This window comes from Podarcis filfolensis (genome assembly GCF_964270895.1).
Source record: "Podarcis filfolensis genome assembly, chromosome: 16".
Lineage (NCBI taxonomy): Eukaryota > Metazoa > Chordata > Lepidosauria > Squamata > Lacertidae > Podarcis > Podarcis filfolensis.
In genome coordinates this window covers 23,507,125-23,527,850 of record NC_139620.1, presented here as the reverse complement: position 1 = coordinate 23,527,850, position 20,726 = coordinate 23,507,125, and the positions used below count along the sequence as shown (strand labels likewise).

Sequence of the window (20,726 nt, the reverse complement as noted above, 5' to 3'; positions counted from 1 at the left end):
ATTTCGTTGCACTGTCCATTTTGTCGCTCTAAGAGCAAACTCAGGCGGCTGAGTGCCGATCACATCAGAAGCAAAAAAACAGGACCGTTCCAAACTAAGGTGGAAACTTCTACAGTACATACGAAGGGGACTCTTCTCTCATCCAAAGCAGGACACAAATGTACACAAGTCTGTAAATTAACATGGAGGATACCCTATGTTTTTAGAATCCCTAAATGGTCCAGCAAAGGACCTCTCAACTTGTTGTTGTTTAGTCGTTTAGTCGTGTCCGACTCTTCATGACCCCCTGGACCAGAGCACGCCAGGCACTCCTGTCTTCCACTGCCTCCCACAGTTTGGTCAAAACCTCTGAGCTTACGCAAGCAGAAAAAAAGTGGAGTCAGGTAAGGGGGTTCTAGAGCAGGCTACTTTTTTCAGGCTGCCCCCCCCCCAGATTCTATAAATTCATACCCAGTGTCCCCTAGCTCACCCACTAAGAAAAACAGTATTACAATAATCAAAATCCAATGAAAATTATTTAGTTTAATTAATTCAAGAAACTTGATGAACTTGGGCCAGGCAATCCAGCAAGTCTGATAAAAATTCACGCCTCTTGTGGTCCCTGCCAGCTTCTTGCACAAGGTGACCCCACTGCCCCCCAGGTGGCAGCAGTGGTGGACCTACATTTTGGGGTGCCCTGAACTGTTACGGAGAGGCCCCTTCGCCACCAGCAGTGAGCTCTGAGTGACTACCATTATCTTCTCCAGCAGGGTTGTTCCATGACAGATCACCACAACTTATTTATTTTTTTAATTAACTACTACATGTCAGATTTTCATTAAGATCGCTATACTGGATTATCTCACATGTCGGAGACACTGGTGTGAATTAAAAAAAACCCCTATGCCTTATAGTTTTTGAGTTATGGTGGCGGGGGGAGGTGTGAAAACTAGGGAAATGTTATTTACATGGAGGATGCACTTTTCAAAGCAATTTTTAAAAAAAAAAAAACACCATGTGGCTGAAAGTCACTTCTGGGGCCCCTCCAGGGCCCTGAAGCTTTCATAGTAGAAATGAAATGGGGGCCATTTCACCCGCTTTGAAAACTACTGGTGTAGAGGAACTAGAAGCTGGGCAAAATGAGCCTGCCTGAAGATGTACATAGCAGGCAAGGGGACCCAAAAACTGTTCCACAGTTGATGGAGGCCTGAAGAGGAGACCATTTGTGGCAGGGCTTGCTTGCACCTCTAAGTCTCAGATGCTGGGGGTGCGAACCACTAGTGGGAAGTGAGGGGGACAGGAGATGCTGTGATTTCCTCCCCTGCTTGAATAGCTTCCCCAGAAATTCACTGCCTGGCACCTACTGGGACGCAAAACATGGGATTAGTTAGAGGGACCTTTGGCCCGGCCGGGCCAACCTTATGTAAGTTACCCACTTGGACACTGGTTAAGAAACAGCCTGCCCTTTACTTAACCCCCGGGGAAAGTCTCTCTCTCACCTGCACAAGCGTTACTGAAGAGCTTTGAGGTATGTGCCAGAGAGAGATCTCGCTTGCTATCATGACCCACTGTTTACTTCTTAGGTAAATATGGGTCAGAGGAGGCAAGAGAGAAAAGGGAAGGAGATAAAGAACAACCGCACAACAACCTTGCAAGGTAGACCGGTCAGGATGATTGCAGAGGGTCCCTTCCCCCTCCAAAAAAAGCACTCCAACCCTGCATGTGCATAGCCCCCCCCCAAATGGGCATTGCCAGGATTTATGTTAGGGGAGCAGGTGGCCAGGACGAATGTGTGGCACCTGTCATCCTCTGTCTGGCTCTATCTAGCAGATTCGGACTGAAACGTTTCAACAACAGTTGTTGAAAATAACTTTCTTTTGACCCCAAGTGCTCAGAAAAAACCTGTCAAAATCTTCCTACAGTTTCTACTTTTAGTTAAGTATTTTTTTTCTTGATTTAGGGGGAGGCAGCTACCCTCCCTACCCTCCTGGCTACGCCCATGAAACCCCTCCCTTAGAAATCAAAGGAGGGCGGCGGCGGCGGCGACTTCTGAGTAAACATATCCACAGAGTCAGGCTGCGGCTTAAGGGAAGTGGGCAGTTTTATCCCTGGAGATCGCAGGGCGTCTTTTGCAGCACCAAGGACGGGGGCGGGATGCTTGAAACCGGATAAGTCAATCACGGCGCGCGGGGGGGAGAATCGGTCCCCATAGCTACTGCTTACGTGTGCTTAAGAAGTGGGGCTACGCTGGGCTCAGAATTGGGGGATCTGAGCCAGACCCCTAAGAACTGAGCGAAGTAAACGCAACGCAGAGAAAGAAGGGATGGATGGATGCTCCTAGTCCTCTCGATCATCTCTTCTCCTTACCTTGGCCAGCGCCTCCTCCTGCTTGGCGCTGAGGTCGCCAACGTACCCGCTCATGGTGGCCCGCGCTCTTGCAGCTGATCCAACCGGCGAATGCCGAGCCGGTGCTCCGGTCCGAAGGCTTTCATGGCCAGCCGGGCTCTGCCAGGCTCCCAAGCCCCGCCCCGGCCCGGCCCTTAAAGGGGACGTGCCTCCTGGCGAGCTGCGCGGGCGCGGGTCTCTTTCTGCGCACTCGGCCAGTGCCGGATTGACGTATTGCATAAACTAAACAAGCTATAGCTTAGGGCCCCCCTCTCTTGGGGGCCCCAAAAAATTTAAAGGAAAAAAACAAACTGGATGTACATTTCCAAAATATAAGATAAAAAAACAAATAAACCTACATAAAGGTAAAGGGACCCCTAACCATTAGGTCCAGTCGTGGCCGACTCTGGGGTTGCGGCGCTCATCTCGCTTTACTGGCCGAGGGAGCTGGCATACAGTTTCCGGGTCATGTGGCCAGCAGGACTAAAACGCTTCTGGCGAACCAGAGCAGCACACGGAAACACCGTTTACCTTCCCGTCGGAGTGGTACCTATTTATCTACTTGCACTTTGACGCACTTTCGAACTGCTAGGCTGGCAGGAGCAGGGACCAAGCAACAGGAGCTCACCCCGTTGTGGGGATTCGAACCTCCGACCTTCTGATTGGCAAGTCCTAAGCTCTGTGGTTTAACCCACAGCGCCACCCGTATCCCCTTTTACAGCAACATACGTACAGCAACTACATACAGCAACAGTGTTTTGTTTTGTTTTGTGTAGGCTCCTATGATGTAAGTAATGGGCCCCGCCTGCTAGCCTGCTCCCTAAAATATCACTGGTTTGCTCATTTCTATACAGTGGTACCTCGGGTTACATATGCTTCAGGTTACATACGCTTCAGGTTACAGAGTCCGCTAACCCAGAAATAGTGCTTCAGGTTAAGAACTTTGCTTCAGGATGAGAACAGAAATCGTGCTTCCGTGGCGTGGCAGCAGCAGGAAGCCCCATTAGCTAAAGTGGTGCTTCAGGTTAAGAACAGTTTCAGGTTAAGAATGGACCTCCGGAACGAATTAAGTACTTAACCCAAGGTACCACTGTATATATAGGGTGCCAACATTCTGTATGTGCAAATGGCTTTCGATACCTATTAGGTCCATAAATTACCATAAAGCATATATTCAACACAAAGAACAGCGACAATTTGTTGGTGACAAAGGACAGCTACCTTCAGTAGCTTAGGGCCTCATCAAACCTAAATCCGGCCCTGGGTAGGGGGCTGCAGCTGAGGCCTGACCTTTCGTGCTCTGTGAAGCTATGGGGTGCTCTAAGCGCAGGCACACACAGGAAGGGAGAAGAGCTGTCAGGGTTGCCAACTGACCAGGCAGAGAAGGAACCTGGCCTTGTTCTTGGGAGGTGGACAAGAGCACCAGGAGAGGCTGCTGGATCAGGCAAACAACAGCTCATCTGGTCCAGCATCACAGCGGACAACCAGATGGCCCAATGCGAAAACCCTCAAGGATGGTTTCCAGCAACTGGTATTCAGAAGCGATGCTGCCTCCGACTGTGGGGTCAGAGCATAGTCATCGTGGCTAGTAGCCATAGATCGTCCGTGAATTTGTCCGTTGCTCTTTTGAAGTTATGCAAGTTGGCGGCCTTTGCTGCGTCCTGTGGCGGCGAGTTCCGTAGGTTAACAGTGCTGCATGAATAAGTCCTTTCTTGGATCTGCGTGGAATCTGCCAGCTTTCAGTTTCATGTGATGTCCACGAGTTCTAGGGTTACCACAGAGGGAGATAAACATTCCTTTATCCATGCTCTCCATGCCACATTTTGTGAACTTCTGTCTGTCACCCCTTCCTTGCCTTTTGTTCCAAACTGAAAAGCCCCAAACGCACAGAGATCAATAGAGTCAGAGGTATAGAGGTAAATAAATGTGTTTTAACTGATTTTAATGTTGTGTTATTATATTGTTGTAACCCACTCTGGGACTCCAGGTAAGAAATCTAATTCCTGCTTGAAATGCATCCGGATAACTTATTATTTTTATTTTTATTGCACTCATATTCTGCCTTTTCCCCCCTCCTAGGAGCTCCTGGTGGCATACATGGTTCTCTCCCTCCTCATTCCATCCTCAAAACAACACTGTGAGGTAGGCATAGGTTGCAGAAATCTTCCCAAGGTTACCACCCTGTGAGCTTCACATGGCTGAGTGGGGATTTGAACTCTGGCCATCCAGATCCTAGTCTGACACTCTACCCCAGGGGTCGGCAAACTAAGGCCTGCGGGCCAGATCAGGTCCAATTGCCTTCAGGATCCGACCTGCGGACTGTCCATGGATCGGCGTGGGGATTCTGTTCATTTGGGCTGCGCCATTTCTGTTATGTACTGAAGTTCTCACCCTGGGCCAGCAGGGGGATACTGTAGATAGTTTTCACTCAGGTCCACATATGCAAATAAGGATTTGAAAGTGACGTTCAGTGATTGGATAGTTACAGAAAGCTGTTACTGTTGCATTGTAGTGGAGCTCTATATAAGCAGGCTGGCTGAACCCTTCAGTTCAGTTCTGTTCTGGCCTGTGAATTGCTGTGTCGTCTGATATATTCACCCACAACTTCACAAATCCCCCCCCGCGCCATTCCATTTCCCCACATACACACACACCGTGGCGGCGCCTCCTCCCTCCCTTCTCCTGGCTTCTCCCCGCCCTGCCTAGAGGAGTTAGGGGGCAAGGCTGAGCTGGCGGACTGCAATTTTAAGCAGCCCCTCCCCGGAGCCAGCCCTTTTGCACTGCTCATCTTCCCTCCGCCGCTACCCCGGTGCTCCTGTGGGTCAGGTAGCGGTGGCGGCTGCAGCCCCTGGCAGTTAAGCGCAGTGAATGGGGGTGAGGGTGGGGAGGAGGACTTCTTGCCCCCCTCGCCTCTTCTTCCAGCTCCCCACCCCTCCAATGCCACTTCTCTGGCCTGCCACAAGGTCTAAGGGACAGTGGACCGGCCCGTGGCCAAAAAAAAAATTGCCGACCCCAGCTCTAACCACTATACCACACAGCCTCTCTTGCATCGTTTTTCAAAATATTGCAAGAGTTTGCTTGGTGCAGCCTACATTTTGGACTGCCAAGGAAGCACATGTGTGTGTGTGTGTGTGTAGCAAAAGCCCAGAGATCAGCTTTGCTATCTCCTCCTGCTTGAACAGCAGTTCAATGTGCAGTAATCAGTGGCAGATGTGATAAGCATTATCATGGGACCAGTGTCTGTACACGAAACTGCGGCTCAAGGTGGGAGAGCAGAGGCAAAGTTGGCATCCTAGGAGGCGTGTTGCAAAGGTGCGGCCTGCTGTCCTTTGGCTCCCCCACCAGCCTGCAGTGACTGGCAGCTCTCACAGGCAGAACAACAGAGGGACCCTTACCCAGCTAGACAGTCCTCCTGAGCCAAACAACACCCGCCCCCTGCTTTAACCTTGGACTCTCTGGGCTTTGGCCTCCCAGATAAAAGTCACTTTCCACCTGCCACACCACACATTTCATGGATAAACTGCTTTGATCCAGGAAAGAGAGTGGGGAGAAATTCAATTTACATTCATTCATTTATTTGTTTACATTTATATATCTTTGTTATATATAAATATATATATGCCACTGTTTCATAGGAAAAATATCCACATGCTTTAGAATAATACATAAAACCATGCATTGAAAAATATAGACATCAACCATCGTGGCAGGATGTGCTGTTCTTACATGCCTGTGTAAGCTTGGCAGAACAAAATAGTTTTCAGCAGCTGTTTAAAAGTTGGCAGAGAAGGGGGCCTGCTGAATCTCTAGTGGCAGAGAGTTCCACAGGACTGGGCCAATGGAACTAAAGGTTTCTAAAATGTATAGTCACCTGTTCCTTTTTCCATCTGGCCACTAAGGATTATCCCCATGTTACAGATTCTTCCCCTTGCACCAGGTGACAAAATAGCATCCTGAATCACACCTGAGGTCAGTAGACCTAGTTTGGTGGGGGTACCATACAGGACAGGTCATGTAGCGCATAGCAGTCTCTTTCCCCACCCCTCATCACCTAGCAGTGGCGCCAGCCCTGTTCATAATACAGTGGTACCTCGGTTCTCGAATCCATTCCGGAAGACCATTCGAGTTCCGAAACGTTCGAAAACCGAGGCACAAAGGGCTGGCTGCAAATGCAATAGAGAAAATCGAAAAACACGCAGCGGAAACCGTTCAACTTCCATTTGAAAATGGAACCATTTATTTCTGGGTTTTCGGTGTTCGGGTTCTGAAATGTTAGTCAACGGAGACGTTCAGGAACCGAGGTACCACTGTATATCCTACAACTCTAAAACAATTCAGCTATGTCCTTTTGATCATCGTTTATCACAGTTCTTATGAATTCAAGTCCCACTTATCTCTCTGGGATAGCGTCCCTTGTTATGTGTCCACTGGATAAAAACTTTTAAATTAGCCAAGGCACCAGGCTTAAAAATAATTGCAGAAGCAATTACGCTGGGCTTTCTGATGGATACGCCCAAAGCTCTATAGCAGAGACTTAGGCAAATGAACAGCGTTGCAGAACAGGATAGAACAACCAGAATCGCGAACACTCCATGCCGTAACAATTTCTTGCTGTTGTCGGTGGCAGCAGTTGCCCATTTTAACACAGGGAATGATCCACAGTGGATGGCTCAAAACCATCACGGCGTAATTAATTCGTGTAGGTGGGTGTGTTCATCTGCCTTGTTCAGCATGTTAATCTGTTGGCACGCCGCCCTTTGTTTCAGCTGTGAATACAGTATAGTTAAACATCAAAAGAACCTCAGAAGGGAGTGGCGTCTTTCCTCCCCCACTCTTGCACCCGTGAACTTACTGTGATTAGCGTAAAAGAAGGAGCTCAATTTAAAGCCAGTCCAGATTTGAGTGGGTGGAGATTAGACAACGCGGGAAGATGGCATCCTTGGTTTTTTAATCAAAATGGTTTCGGAAACAACATAAAACTTTATCTCTAACCCCATAAGGGTTTCACTTCAGTTCCAGGTGCGCAAAACATTGTACAGGGTAGGATTTGTTGAACGGTTGGTGGTAGAGTGTCTGCTTTGCCTGAGAAGATCTGAGGTTCAGTTCCCGGCATTCGTAGAAAGGGCAGTGAAAGACTTTGCCTGAAATCCTGAATAGCTGCTGCCAGCCTGTGTGTGCAACACTGACCTAGACAGACTAATGGTCTGGCTTGATATAATGAAGGGCCACAGCTCAGTGTCAGACCATCTGATTTGCCTGCATTGGATCACCAGCATCTCCAGGTCGAATCGGGACTGACTCTTGGCACTGTGGGTTAAACCACAGAGCCTAGAACTTGCCGATCAGAAGGTTGGCAGTTCGAATCCTCGCGACGGGGTGAGCTCCCATTACTCTGTCCCTGCTCCTGCCAACCTAGCAATTCAAAAGCACGTCAAAGTGCAAGTAGATAAATAGGTACCGCTCCGGCGGGAAGGTAAACGGCGTTTCCGTGCGCTGCTCTGGTTCGCCAGAAGCGGCTTAGTCATGCTGGCCACGTGACCCAGAAGCTGTACGCCGGCTCCCTCTGCCAATAAAGAGAGATGAGCGCCGCAACCCCAGAGTCGTCCATGTCTGGACCTAATGGTCAGGGGTCCCTTTACCTTTACCTTCTCTTAAAACCTGAAATTCCTGGCCCTGTGAATTATAATCCTAAAATTATAATGCTCACCCAGCATTAGGAGTGGCCAATATTTGTATTTCTTCATCCGAAAATATAGTAACATCACTTTTTTTTAATAAAAAAATTGTTCTAGCTTATTATTTTTCTGCCAACCCAAGTTGTGCCTTTGTTAGTTACCTTGAGAATCCTGTACTCAAAAGTGGCAGAAAGTATTTTAAATGAACGGAGGTGCCAGGAATTTTATCTGGAATCTTTGGCGTACAAAATGTGTATGGTGGTCCATACCAATTTAGGAAATGAAATGTGTGAGCTGCCTTTGACAATTATACATCTTGAATCTTATTGATAATGTAATACCCTGCTGTTTACTTTTCTATCTTTCCCTCTTTACCAGGATTGGGGAACTTCAGGGCCTGGACCCAGATATGGCCCTAGTCTAATGTTCAAAGACAAGAGTCTTTTTGGTTCCAGCCCTGTCCACCTGCCCCTTGGAAAGTGGCCCAGGAGGCAATGCAGACCATTATGGCAATGCAGGCCAAGGAAACGTAGAGAAGGGGGTAGAGAACCCAGGTCACCAACACTGGAATGCCAAATTGGTTAGAATGTGGTGCTGACAGCAGCAAGCTTGCGGGTTCGACCCCCAACCTGCCACCCTCCCGCTGTTTTGGAACACAACTCCTATCAGCCAGCCACGCCAAGGCCATGCTCAGCAAGAAGCAATAGGAGGGGCAGAAGCTGACAGCAGGAAACATTTAACTAAAGGTGCAGGAACCCCAAAAGCCTCAGTTGTGCTTTGCCTGTCCACACTTGAGAGAACACAGCAATCACATTCAATTTTTTTAAAAAAATCTCAACAAATCATGATTTAGCAATAGTGTCTTTGAGATACTCTGCAAAATGTGGGTGAACATTTGGGAAATGTGGGTCCAGGCTAGTTTGAAAATAAATTTACTAATGCACAGAAGAGCAGGCAGGATCTAATACCTTGGGAAGATCGAAGAAGCTCCAGTTCAGAATTATCTAGGAGCAGGGTTTGGGGTTTTTTTGTTTGGGGTGGGGGGTTGCTGCAGTTTCCAAGCAGTGTTGCTAGGCGACGAAGAAAAGGATAACCTAAAAAAGAAAAGGGGGAAAAGAGTGATTCAGAACCAGTTGCTAGAATTTTGTGTGTGAGAGAGAGTAAATCCAGAATTGCTTTAGTATAAATTGGTAGTTATGAATTTAAATTTAGTATAAATTGGACACGGGTGGTACTGTGGGTTAAACCACAGAGCCTAGGACTTGTCGATCAGAAGGTCGGCGGTTCGAATCCCCGCAACAGGGTGAGCTCCCATTGCTCGGTCCCTGCTCCTGCCAACCTAGCAGTTCAAAAGCACGTCAAGTGCAAGTAGATAAACAGGTACCGCTCTGGTGGGATGGTAAACGGCGTTTCCGTGCGCTGCTCTGGTTCGCTAGAAGTGGCTTAGTCATGCTGGCCACATGACCCAGAAGCTGTATGTCTTCTCCCTCAGCCAATAAAGCGAGATGAGTGCCGCAACCCTAGAGTCGGCCACGACTGGACCTAATGGTCAGGGGGTCCCTTTACCTTTTTAAAGCATGAGTAGGGAATCTACAGAGAGATGTTGGTGGACTACAACTCCCATCAGCCCCAGGAAACACGACCAATGGCCAGGGATGATGGAAGGCCCACTGGTTCCTCATACCTGTCTTAAGACTGTGAAAGAACCTCGCAAACAAATATATCCTAAAATAGGCTGTTCTCTTCTATTGCTGGTACTATGATGCTACATTTTAAGCAGTCAAATTAGGTTAGCTTTTTTACATTGTTTAGTATGAGGCTCTATGGATTTATTTTATGTACTTTTTTTTAAAAAAAGTTTTTATTTATACTTTTCAAGTTTATACATTGCATTAGTTTTACAATCAATTTAACATTTCAAAGTTTGACTTCCTTCCCCCTCTTTCTGTGGTTCCTTAAATTAATTTTTTTAAATCTTCTGCAGATCCAAATTCATTTAATTCGCTCATTTAATTACCTACTTTAAATATATACTCTTATGAAACTGCAGGTTGTTACAATAATCTTGCCAATGTTTTTAATGTGTTGGCCTGGCGGAACTCTGATAACACCCCTTCCTTGCTGGTTGGCGCAGAGAGACAGGTGTGGGTGGGTGTAAACTATCCTATGGGACAAAGGTAAAATAGACATTTATTGCTACGCCTACATTTGTTTCCAGCCCCACCCACCACTGGCAAACGGCCCCCAGAAGCCTGCCAAGAAGGAAATGTGGCCCTCATCTTGAAACACCTCCCTCACCTGTTTTGTTTGGCTGTATTAATTGGTTTAATGATTAGCTTGGTTGTTTCAATATGAATAAATAATGGCAGAGAACGTTTACAGTTAGCTCCTGTCGGGTGACTCTCCCTTTGAAACCTGTTCAGGTATCAGAATGGTTAACATCCAGAGATGGCAGACCTACTCCCAGGGCGAAACTGCCAAGCAACCCTCATTAGCGCAACAGCACCACAAAGACTTAATTTGTTATGTTGTTGTCGGAGCATCAGACCTGCAGTCATGAGGAAATCCTTGGAAAGGAGCCCAAGAGAGATGGACAGCATTGTCTCACTCAAAATGTTTCTGACAGGAAAGGAGAAGCAGTTGGCTGGGGATGAAGAAATAGAAGTGGGTGCCCAGCAGGCCTGTCCCAATCGTTCTGTAAGCTGGCAAAGGACCATGTTGCAAACTGTTTCTGCCCCAGTTCCAGGAACCAAATCTGGCAGGTGAATCTCATTTCAACAGGACAGTGAGATCCTCTGAGCTAGGCATGGATTGATCCATCAGTATCAGTTCTCTATGCTTCTTGTTTTTTCTGCACTTTTCTGAACCAATTTGGATATATTTTTTTTAAAGAATCCTCAATAAAGCTTGACAGCGAATTTCCCCTAATATACAATTTTTTGCAAAGCAATTTTCTCATTTATGCATATATTGGGAACACCACTGGAAAAAGCCTTCAAACAACCCTTTGAACCTCTGGAAACCTTTGAAAACCCCTTCAGAACAAAACTCCACCAAACTCCACCACAAACCTCCTTGCTCTCCACAGGCCTCAAATGTCAGTGCAAAGGGTCCTAGGATTACACTTGCAAAAGCTCAAGAGATTGCTAGAGCCTATTTTCGTGCCACTTTTGCCATTTTTGTGCTCTTTCAGGGCCATTTTTGCCCTTTTTCATGCCACTTCCAGGTTTGTGGTGATGCACATGTGTATTTTGAACGCACGTCAGTGAGGAGTTGTCTATAATTTAATACATTAATGCAGCTTTCATTAATATATGCATTTATATGCACACAATTCCCAGAGCGGTTTAAGCGTCAATCCCTCTTCCCCAGGGAAGTCTGAGAAGTTTAATCTCTCAAAAATACTGATCTCCGGCAGTATAGAGGCTGCACCCTGGAATGCCGACCCTATCAAACCTGTTTGTTGAACCCTCTTGTCGCTTTTAGTGTGTCTGACCCTACGCTTTTGTTCCAGTGTCTGAAAGGGGTGGAGAATGTCTCCTTGAATAGGAATGCAAAGTGAAGTGCGGTGTGGAATTATGCTTGTCTGGTCTCGGAGCCAAAACATAAATGTGCAGGCTTGGCAAGAGAGAAATAAAAATGTCTATCGATACCTTCAACCATGGCATCCTTCTGGAGTGGCTGTCTGAGTTGCGGGTGGGTGGCACTGTTTTGCAGACATTCTGGTCCTACAGTGGTACCTCAGGTTAAGAAGTTAATTCATTCTGGAGGTCCGTTCTTAACCTGAAGCTGTTCTTAACCTGAAACACCACTTCAGCTAATGGGGCCTCCCACTGCCGCTGCACCACCACCGTGTGATTTCTGTTCTCATCCTGAAGCAAAGTTCTTAACCCGAGGTACTATTTCTGGGTTAGCGGAGTCTGTAACCTGAAGCATCTATAACCTGAAGCATCTATAACCTGAAGCATTTGTAACCCGAGGCAGTGGCGTAGCGTGGGGGGTGCAGGGGGGGCCAGCCGCACCGGGCGCAACATCTGGGGGTTAGGGGGCGCAAATCCACGGGTTAGGGGTGCAAATTACTTGCCTTGCCCCGGGTTCTGACAACCCACGCTACGCCACTGACCCGAGGTACCACTATACTTGGATAGTCATCTCAACACTGGCTCCAGCCTGGTGGAACGCTCTGTCTCATGAGACCAGGGCCCTGTGGGATCTGATTTCTTTCCACAGTGCCTGTAAGACAGAGTTGTTCCACCTGGCCTTTGGCTTAGAATCAGTTTGATTCCCTCCCCCTCTTTCTTTTTCCTTTCTCCTCCTATGAAGAGATTGCACCCTAATGTTTTAATGTTGTATCTTAATCTTTTAAATTGTGTTTTAATCAACTTGTTTTTATTATTGGTTGTTAGCCGCCCTGAGTGATGCTTGGGGAGTGTTCTTCAGCCCCATGTGGGGTTCCTCAGGGTTTGATTTTATTCCCCATGCTGTTGAACAACAACATGAAACTGTTGAGTGGGGTCATCCGGAGTTTTGGAGGGTGGTTGTCAGCAATATGCCAATGACACACAACTCTATTTCTCCTTTACATCTGCAGGTGTGGTTGAGGATGTGCTGGACCGATGTCTTGCCTGGGTAATGGACCGGATGAGAGCCAACAAACTAAAGCTCAATCCAGTTGAGACAGAGACACTGTTAGTGGGTGGCTCCCTAGACCAGATGGATGGGAGGTTGCCTGCTCTTGATGGGGCTACCTTCCCTCTGATGGAGCAGGTACGTAACTTCAGGGTGCTTCTGAATCCTTTGCTGTCACTCGAGGCTCAGGTGGCCTTGGTGGCATGGAGTACCTTCCATCAACGGCAGCTGGTGGCACAACTTCTGTTGTCTAGGCTCTGGTAACCTCACGGTTAGATTACTGCAATGGATTATACATCAGGCTGCCTCTGAAGTCGGTTCGGAAACTTCAGCTGGATTTGGTGGCCAGGTTGCTGACTGGGGCAAGACGGTTTGGGCATATTACACTAATCCTGGCCTGACTTGCCCTGACTGGCTGCCAGTTAGTTTCTGGACCCAATGCAAGGTGCTGGTTTTGACCTATAAAATCCTTAAACGGCTCAGGACTGCAAAACCTCAAGGTCCACCTCTTTCCATATGATCCAGGACCCTGCAATCATTATCTGAGGCCCTTCTTCGTGTGCCTCCTCTATGATACACTGACAACACGAGAACGGGCCTTTTCTGCAGTGGCTTCCCATCTGTGGTCTATTCTCCCCAAGGAGGCTCACCTGTCGCCTTCATTACATATATTTTAGGTGCCAGGCAACAATGTTTCTCTTTAACCAGGCCTTTGGCTGATTAAACATTCCATGGCCTTTTTAATGTGTTTGTGGGAGGGGGGGTTATTGGTTTGTTTTTATTATGTATTTTGTGTTCTCGTTTTGTATTTTTATGTTGGGCACCGCCCTGTGATCTTCAATAATAATGATGATGATTGAAATATACTCGGAGTCAAGTGTAGATTTCATGCTCTTTATTCAGCTCATAGTAGTGAGGAATGGAATTTCCCCAAAATGTCTGCTTTATATACATTATTTACACAATGGGCCCCACGTGATTGGCTAATTCTGGGATTCTCCTGTAGGCCAATCAGGTTGCGGATTCACTTCCACCTGGAGTTGGATTGGGTTGCTCCTGCGGACCAATCAGACTGCTGCATTCTGAATCCTATTGTTCTAGGACCAATCAGACTGCTGCATTTTGGATCCTATTCAACTCAGTACATAACAATGACGATGATAGTTTTGGCCAACTCAGAGCAACTAGTGGAGACAATTTTGCAGGCAGACCAAGATCCAAAGGGCTGGAGGCAGTCACTGTCAGCACGTTCAAAGGCCATGTTGCAAAGATGGTCAGGTTACAGAGGAGACAAGGTGTGGGGAACCTCTGGTCTTCTGGATGTTGCTCAGCTAAAACTCCCATCATCATCCCTGGCCAGTTCTGACATCAGCTGAGCTCAGATCAAAGAGATGGCTCCGATGTTAGGGCTTTGTAGTTGAGGGTGGTCTTGCCTCCTACTTTGCATAGGCTAGTCCTCTGTTTGAAACATTGTCCAGTCTGTGTCTAGTGCAAAGATTTAATGCTCCCAGTAACACCTTCACATTTGTTTGGTCATTCGTTGTGGTTTGTCTTAGTTCCCCACCCTTACAAAATTTATACACCACCTGATTGTAAGAAAACTTGGTTGGCCCCTGGACCAAGCCCATCCACAGCTCACCTGGTCAAATTCCTTCCCACCACGGTGAGGTTTAATGAACAGTAAGCCCGCAACTTAACACTCACGTTTCTTAGGTGATCGCAACCTTACACAGGCAATCGAAAAATAAATAATGGGGGAAACGTGGGGGAAATTAAAAGATGTGGTAGCAGAAATGTCAAAAGGAGGTGGGAGAGTGGAAATCCACAGTTGGCATTGTCATCAACCATTGCACTCATCCTGGGAGAGTGTTTGGGTGTCATCAGAGAGTTGAAGAGTGCGTCAGGGCCTAGAGAGACCACGGAGGTGGTCTGAGAGCGACAGTGAGTGCTGGTTATTTTTACATCGGGTTTTTAATGGGTTGTTTAAGGGGCTTTCCTAGCTTTATGCATTTCTGCGTTTGTGCACAGTTCCCGGAAACCAAAGCTTTGCGTAAGTTGCTGGCTTACTGCGTTTCTATTTAAATGGATAACACTGGTTTCTAAATTTACATCTGCGCAAAATTTTTCCAAATCTGTGCTCGTGTTTTGGAGCAGCAAGTATCCTATTTCTGCAGGATACCAACCTCAGCAGAAGGTGCCATTTTTCAGGAGATCAAATGTCTAAGCCAGGACGGTAGGCGGAGGAGCAGCTTAAGAAAATGAGGTGCCTCCTTCTGAAAGTATGGGAGTTGGCCCCCAAACCTTAAGACTAAGGGAGATTCAAATGGGTGTTGGCCTCATTAGGCAAAACTGAGAATGACCCAAAAACTTTTGGCGTTTCAACAGGGCTTTCCTTCCCAAGAAACTGAACTAATCGGTAGAGCTACACTTTGTGGGTGTCACTAAGCAGACAACTGACTCCGCAGGATCTATAGGGGCGTGGATTCTGCCCAGCAATAAGGCAGCATGTGGAACACAACACGCAACCCATTTTAGTAGGGTCATAAACAATAATGTGCTTCTTGGAACCAATGGGGCAATTGTCAAGCAGAGTAAATGAGCACTGCTTTCCTCAATTGCATCATGTGTCACGTTTCATGATATGGTGCCCACCAGCCTCCCCCAATCTGGCACCCTGCAGATTTTTTGGGACAGCAACTCTCATCAGGCTTGAAGACCACAGCCAACCTGTGAAGCTGAATTCTTCTGAGGTAGACTACGGATGGATCAAAGAAAGGACTTCTTCACACAGCACATAGGAGGCAGTGATGGCCACCAACCCAGATGGCTTTAAAATAGAACCTGACAAATTCACGGAGGAGAAGGCTATCAGATGGCTATGCTCTGCCTGCACAGTCAAAGGCAGCAACACTTCTGAATCTTAGTTGCTGGAAACTACAAGTGCTCTTCTGCTCAAGTCTTGCTTGCAGATTTCCCACAGACATTTGGTTGGCCACTGTGAGAACAGGATGCTGGACTAGATGGGCCATTGGCCTGATCCAGCAAACTCTTCTTACTTTCTTGATAGACATCTTAGATTTAAGATCTGGAGAGGTTGGTAGTAAAAGGAAGAAAACTCTGCTTCTAAAGAGAACTATAGCCAGGAGATAATAATAAAAAAATAATAATAAAATTTTATTTATATCCCATCCTCCCCAGCCGAAGCCGGGCTCAGAGCGGCTAACAACAATAAAAGTAACACAGTTTACATAACATCACAAACATTGAATTGAAATGCATTCTAAAATCAATTCATTCTAAAATCAATTCAGAATCAAATTAATGGCAACCATTGGGCTAGAGTTCTATGAGGATTACCAAAGGAGGGGGTCAGACTGTGCGTTGGCCAAAGGCCTGGTGGAACAGCTCTGTCTTGCAGGCCCTGCAGAAAGATGTCAAGTCCCGCAGGGCCCTAGTCTCTTGTGACAGAGCGTTCCACCAGATTGGGGCCACAGCCGAAAAAGCCCTGGCTCTGGTTGAGGCCAGCCTAACCTCCCTGTGGCCCGGGACCTCCAAGATGTTTTTGTTTGAAGACTGTAAGATCCTTTGTGGGACATACCAGGAGAGGCGGTCCCGTAGAGTTATAAACTCAGGAGAATACCTTCCACACTCAATGATACCCCACACTGATTTTTATTTTTATTGTTCTTAAGAAGGGCTGTCATTCACTTGTGCTCAAAAAAAGTCTCAGGACCAATCCTTAGGATCTCCAGCTAGGCCTGGAGGGTGGGGATAATATGCCTGAAACCCTGGAGAGCCATTGCCAGTCAGTGTAAACAATACTGAGTGAGATGGACCATAGGTAGACAGCAGTTTCCTGGGTTGCTAATTACAATACTCTTTTGGGGGGTGGGGGGTGTAGCTCAGTGATAAGAGCATCTGAGGTAAGTTTACCAGACGTCCCCATTTCCCAGGGACAGTCCCCGGATTTTGTCCCCTGACAAAATCCACTGAATTTGACTGAAGTTGAAAAGTGTCCCTGGATTCATTGGAAAAAAATCTGGGAACCTTAATCTGAGGTGTTCTACTGTTTGGGAACCCCTGCTCTACATTTTTCTGATTCAGACCAGGAAGATCATCCCTACAGAAATTGCAGGCTTAGCCTTTGTTCTTTGCAGTTCCGCCTCTGACTGCAATGTCCCTCCTTTATCCGTCCAGCTCCAACAGCGCAAGACAGCTCCCCACTCTTCTGTTTTGTCCTTCTCCAGAACATCTGCCTATTGGGTTACTTCTCTTCTGGGTTTCCAACACGTCCATCGCTTTCCCACCCTTCTCAAAATTCTTCCCACAATGGGGGATTTACACACCTGCACGATTTCTGTTGGCAGCTCAGTTGAGCGGCTGTAGCTGTGACCAGGTGGCCTCCGATTCAAGGTAGTAGGCCAGCCTTCACCAACGTGGCGCCCTCTGAATCGTTTGGAGTTCAGCTCCCATCATCAGCCCCTGTCAGTGTGGCCCTGCTGGCTGGGGATGATTGATGAGAGTTGTGTAGTCCTAAAGATCTGGAGGGGACCAGGCTGCTCTCTCAAGCTCTCAAGCCTACAGGGTGGAGATCACTACTGACCCACTTTGCAGCACTGTTAGGAATACAGGGTGCTGCTTCATTCTGGGCTAGACCATTGGTCCATCTAGCTCAGGGTTTCCCAAACATGGGTCTCCAGCTGTTTTTGGGACTACAGCTCCCATCACCCCTAGCTAGCAGGACCAGTGGGCAAGGATGATGGGAATTGTAGTCCTAGCTGGAGACCCAAGTTTGGGAAACCTTGATCTAGCTCAATTCTGTCTACAGTGACTTCAAGACTTCAGTCAGGGATAAAATCACGATGTGGAATTATAAAAAACATTGATGATGACGAGAGGCAGGACTATGATATTGAAAGCGCTTCGGAATTCAGACCATGGGAAGCCAAAACAAAAATTATTACAATTTGGAAGACAATTGGACATTTTTATTTTAGTTTTTTTTATTTTTATTGGATTGGATTGGATATGTTAATTATGGTAGATGTTCTTATTGGAAAATTAATAAACGCTTAAAAAAAAAAAAAGACTTCAGTCAGGGAACGCATCCAGCCCTACCTGGAGAATAAATTTGGGGCCTTCCGCATAAGGATAATCAAGAGTATATTCTATTGCTGTTAGCTTGTAAGAAACAGCTCCCCACTTGTGATTCCCCACAACTTTAACTGAGCGGCAAATTGCCTTCAACCATGGAGGCTGAACATAGCCACCAGGGCTAGTAGCCTAGCCATGGATAGCTGTACCAGCTTGCCTGTTTCTGTCTTTCCACTTGCTTACTTCACGTGGAGAGCTCATTGATTTTGCCCGCTGAGCTAAATCTCACTGGTTCCTAATGCAACTCTGCTAAGTTGTTATCGCTTCATCCTGCACTGCACGCCCAAGATCAGGCTCAGATTTAATTCCCTTCCAATCCCCTACAAATCCCTCACATGACCCATCTACTACCTGACACATTTATCCCTTCCTGAGATCGAATGGGAATGTGGAATTGTCAAAAAGGCGCCAACAGGGCCTGGGAGACCATTCTTGGAACCCTCTCCCCAGAAAAACTCGCCGGGCACCAACACTGTCCATTTTTAGGTACCAAGCAAAAACATGCTGGTTTACCCAGTAGTCTGGATATTAATTTAATCATAACACTGTGTGAGTGTGGACTGGTCCACCTTTTAGTGGAGTACGAGTCAGTCTTTTTATTTTTGTTAATGGATTAATACTTTTATATTCTTATGTTTTATTCTGTGTTAGGGTTTTTAAATATTTGAGAAGTTTTCTGTTTTAATGCTCTGTAAGTCACTTTGAGGCATTTTGCAAACAATAAACAAGTATAAATAATAAGTGACGATAATTGAATCTAAAACAATTATTCAGCTTAATGGACAATTTGACATTATTTTCAGCTCCAAGCCATGGCGGTGCATTAAGAAGTTTCTTCTGAAATTCACTGCAATTCCTTAAGATCCACGTACGTAATACATAATACCTTTAACCAAACCCAAATGTTTTATTTATTGATAAAATATTTATATACTTGTCGTTCATTTTTAAAAATACCAGAGCGGTTTGCAACAATAGTTCATAAAAGCCATACAATAAACCATATTAAAAAGTCAGAAACATAAACCAGCTAACTGCTGCAGAAAGATGTACTGTATCCTTAATTGCTTGCAGAAGCATGGCAGCAGATATTTAAAAGTCAAATCAGAAGACACCGGCTGAATCTCTATTGGCAGAAGATTCTACAGGCCTGGGACAATGACCCTAAATGATGTTCTTGCTGTTGTCAGATAGGCCTCACCAACCTGGGGAATAATAATAGTAAGATAACACCAACAACAACTTATACCCCGTCTATCTGGCTGGGTTTCCCCAGCCACTCTGGGTGGCTTCCAACAGTTGATTAAAAATACATTAAAACATCAGTCATTAAAAAAACTTCCTTAAACAGGGCTGCCTTCAGATGTCTTCTAAACATCATAAACTTGTTTATTCCTTTGACATCTGATGGTTGTTCCACAGGGCAGGCGCCACTACCAAGAAGGCCCTCTGCCTGGTTCCCTGTAACTTTGCTTCTCACAGTGAGGGAACTGCCAGAAGGCCCTCGGCACTGGCCCTCAGTGTCAATGATGGGAATGGTCAATGATGCTTCTCCAGATGATCTCAGTGATGGAGCTGGGATATAATGTTATATATTCCACAACAGATCCATAGCAGGGAGCCCCATCCGGTTAAGAATCTTATTAAGTTTCTATGTTCATAGAATCATAGAGTTGGAAGAGACCACAAGGGCCATCGAGTCCAACCCCCTGCCAAGCAGGAAACACCATCAGAGCACTCCTGACATATGGTTGTCAAGCCTCTGCTTAAAGACCTCCAAAGAAGGAGACTCCACCACACTCCTTGGCAGCAAATTCCACTGTCGAACAGCTCTTACTGTCAGGAAGTTCTTCCTAATGTTTAGGTGGAATCTTCTTTCTTGTAGTTTGGATCCATTGCTCCATGTCCGCTTCTCTGGAGCAGCAGAAAACAACCTTTCTCCCTCCTCTATGTGACATCCTTTTATATATTTGAACATGGCTATCATATCACCCCTTAACCTCCTCTTCTCCAGGCTAAACATGCCCAGCTCCCTTAGCCGTTCCTCATAAGGCATCGTTTCCAGGCCTTTGACCATTTTGGTTGCCCTCCTCTGGACACGTTCCAGTTTGTCAGTGTCCTTCTTGAACTGTGGTGCCCAGAAGCTCGACAGCCTGGCTTTAATTACTTGGTTTTTTGGGCCCATGAGCACATTTGCAAACTGGAGAAACTGTTGGGGGCACAGCACACACACCGCAACCAAGCAGTGGTACAATAGCATGCTTCTCTGAAGCCTAATTTCAGGAGGAGAATGGCCATCTGGTCATATGGGCACCATGTTGGTGGTATTTATCCTTCTTGATTCAGGGTAGTTCAACCTAGCTAGACTCTCTCCAACTCTGTCATTCAGAGCATTTTAGATGATATAATATTGATACAGTTGAATTAATACAGTAGGGAGATTGTGTCAATTGGAACAATTGATTGATTGCTTTTGGTGGAATGGAAATATATGGGAGAAAGGAGGGGGCCTTTAATATATATCACTGAGCTTCTGAGGCAAATTTCGAGAACAACCAAATATTGAAAGATCATCAGCACCTGCTGGTGTCTATCTATCCTAAAGCCGGAGAAATATACATCACAAATAAAAATAAACCTCGTTTGACCTAGTGAGTCCTACTCACTCAAAATTAAGTTTCACTGCAGGCCATGGGGCCTCCTCCCTAGCCAGTTTGTTGAGCTAGGATGCAATCCCTATTGCTTTTAATCTATGAGAAAAATGCTCTTTACCCTAACAAAAGGTCCCAGATCGGTTTCTAAAGCAAATAAAAGTAATACAAATTAAAAAACAACAATCACAATTAAAATCAGAGCCAGGTAACACAAAATCAAGCTGAGGCTTACTTCTGAGTATACAATAGG

The 20,726-nt window shown here is 46.3% G+C and overlaps 1 protein-coding gene and 3 long non-coding RNA genes across 5 annotated transcripts in view; 2 read left to right on the top strand and 2 right to left on the bottom strand.

The window, feature by feature from the left end:
- SEC14L2 (SEC14 like lipid binding 2) overlaps positions 1-2,507 on the bottom strand; it is a 37,043-nt gene extending 34,536 nt beyond the window's left edge. The window contains exon 1 of one of the 2 annotated variants that reach the window (XM_083590394.1): positions 2,347-2,507. In XM_083590394.1, coding sequence (XP_083446520.1) covers positions 2,347-2,400 — 54 coding nt within the window. In that variant the 5' untranslated portion in view covers positions 2,401-2,507. The remainder of the gene's footprint in view (positions 1-2,346) is intronic. The other variant, XM_083590395.1, reaches the window with a different exon arrangement.
- LOC310751491 overlaps positions 1-20,726 on the top strand; it is a 44,088-nt gene that overhangs the window by 5,944 nt on the left and 17,418 nt on the right. The window lies entirely within an intron of this gene.
- Positions 4,102-8,945, top strand: LOC310751464. The gene is made up of 3 exons (XR_014542526.1): positions 4,102-4,280; positions 4,444-4,506; positions 8,418-8,945. It is a non-coding gene; the product is annotated as an uncharacterized lncRNA (long non-coding RNA).
- On the bottom strand, positions 18,710-20,692 carry LOC310751477. Its single transcript, XR_014542540.1, has 2 exons — positions 20,489-20,692; positions 18,710-19,027 (listed from the first exon to the last, which is right to left on the bottom strand). It is a non-coding gene; the product is annotated as an uncharacterized lncRNA (long non-coding RNA).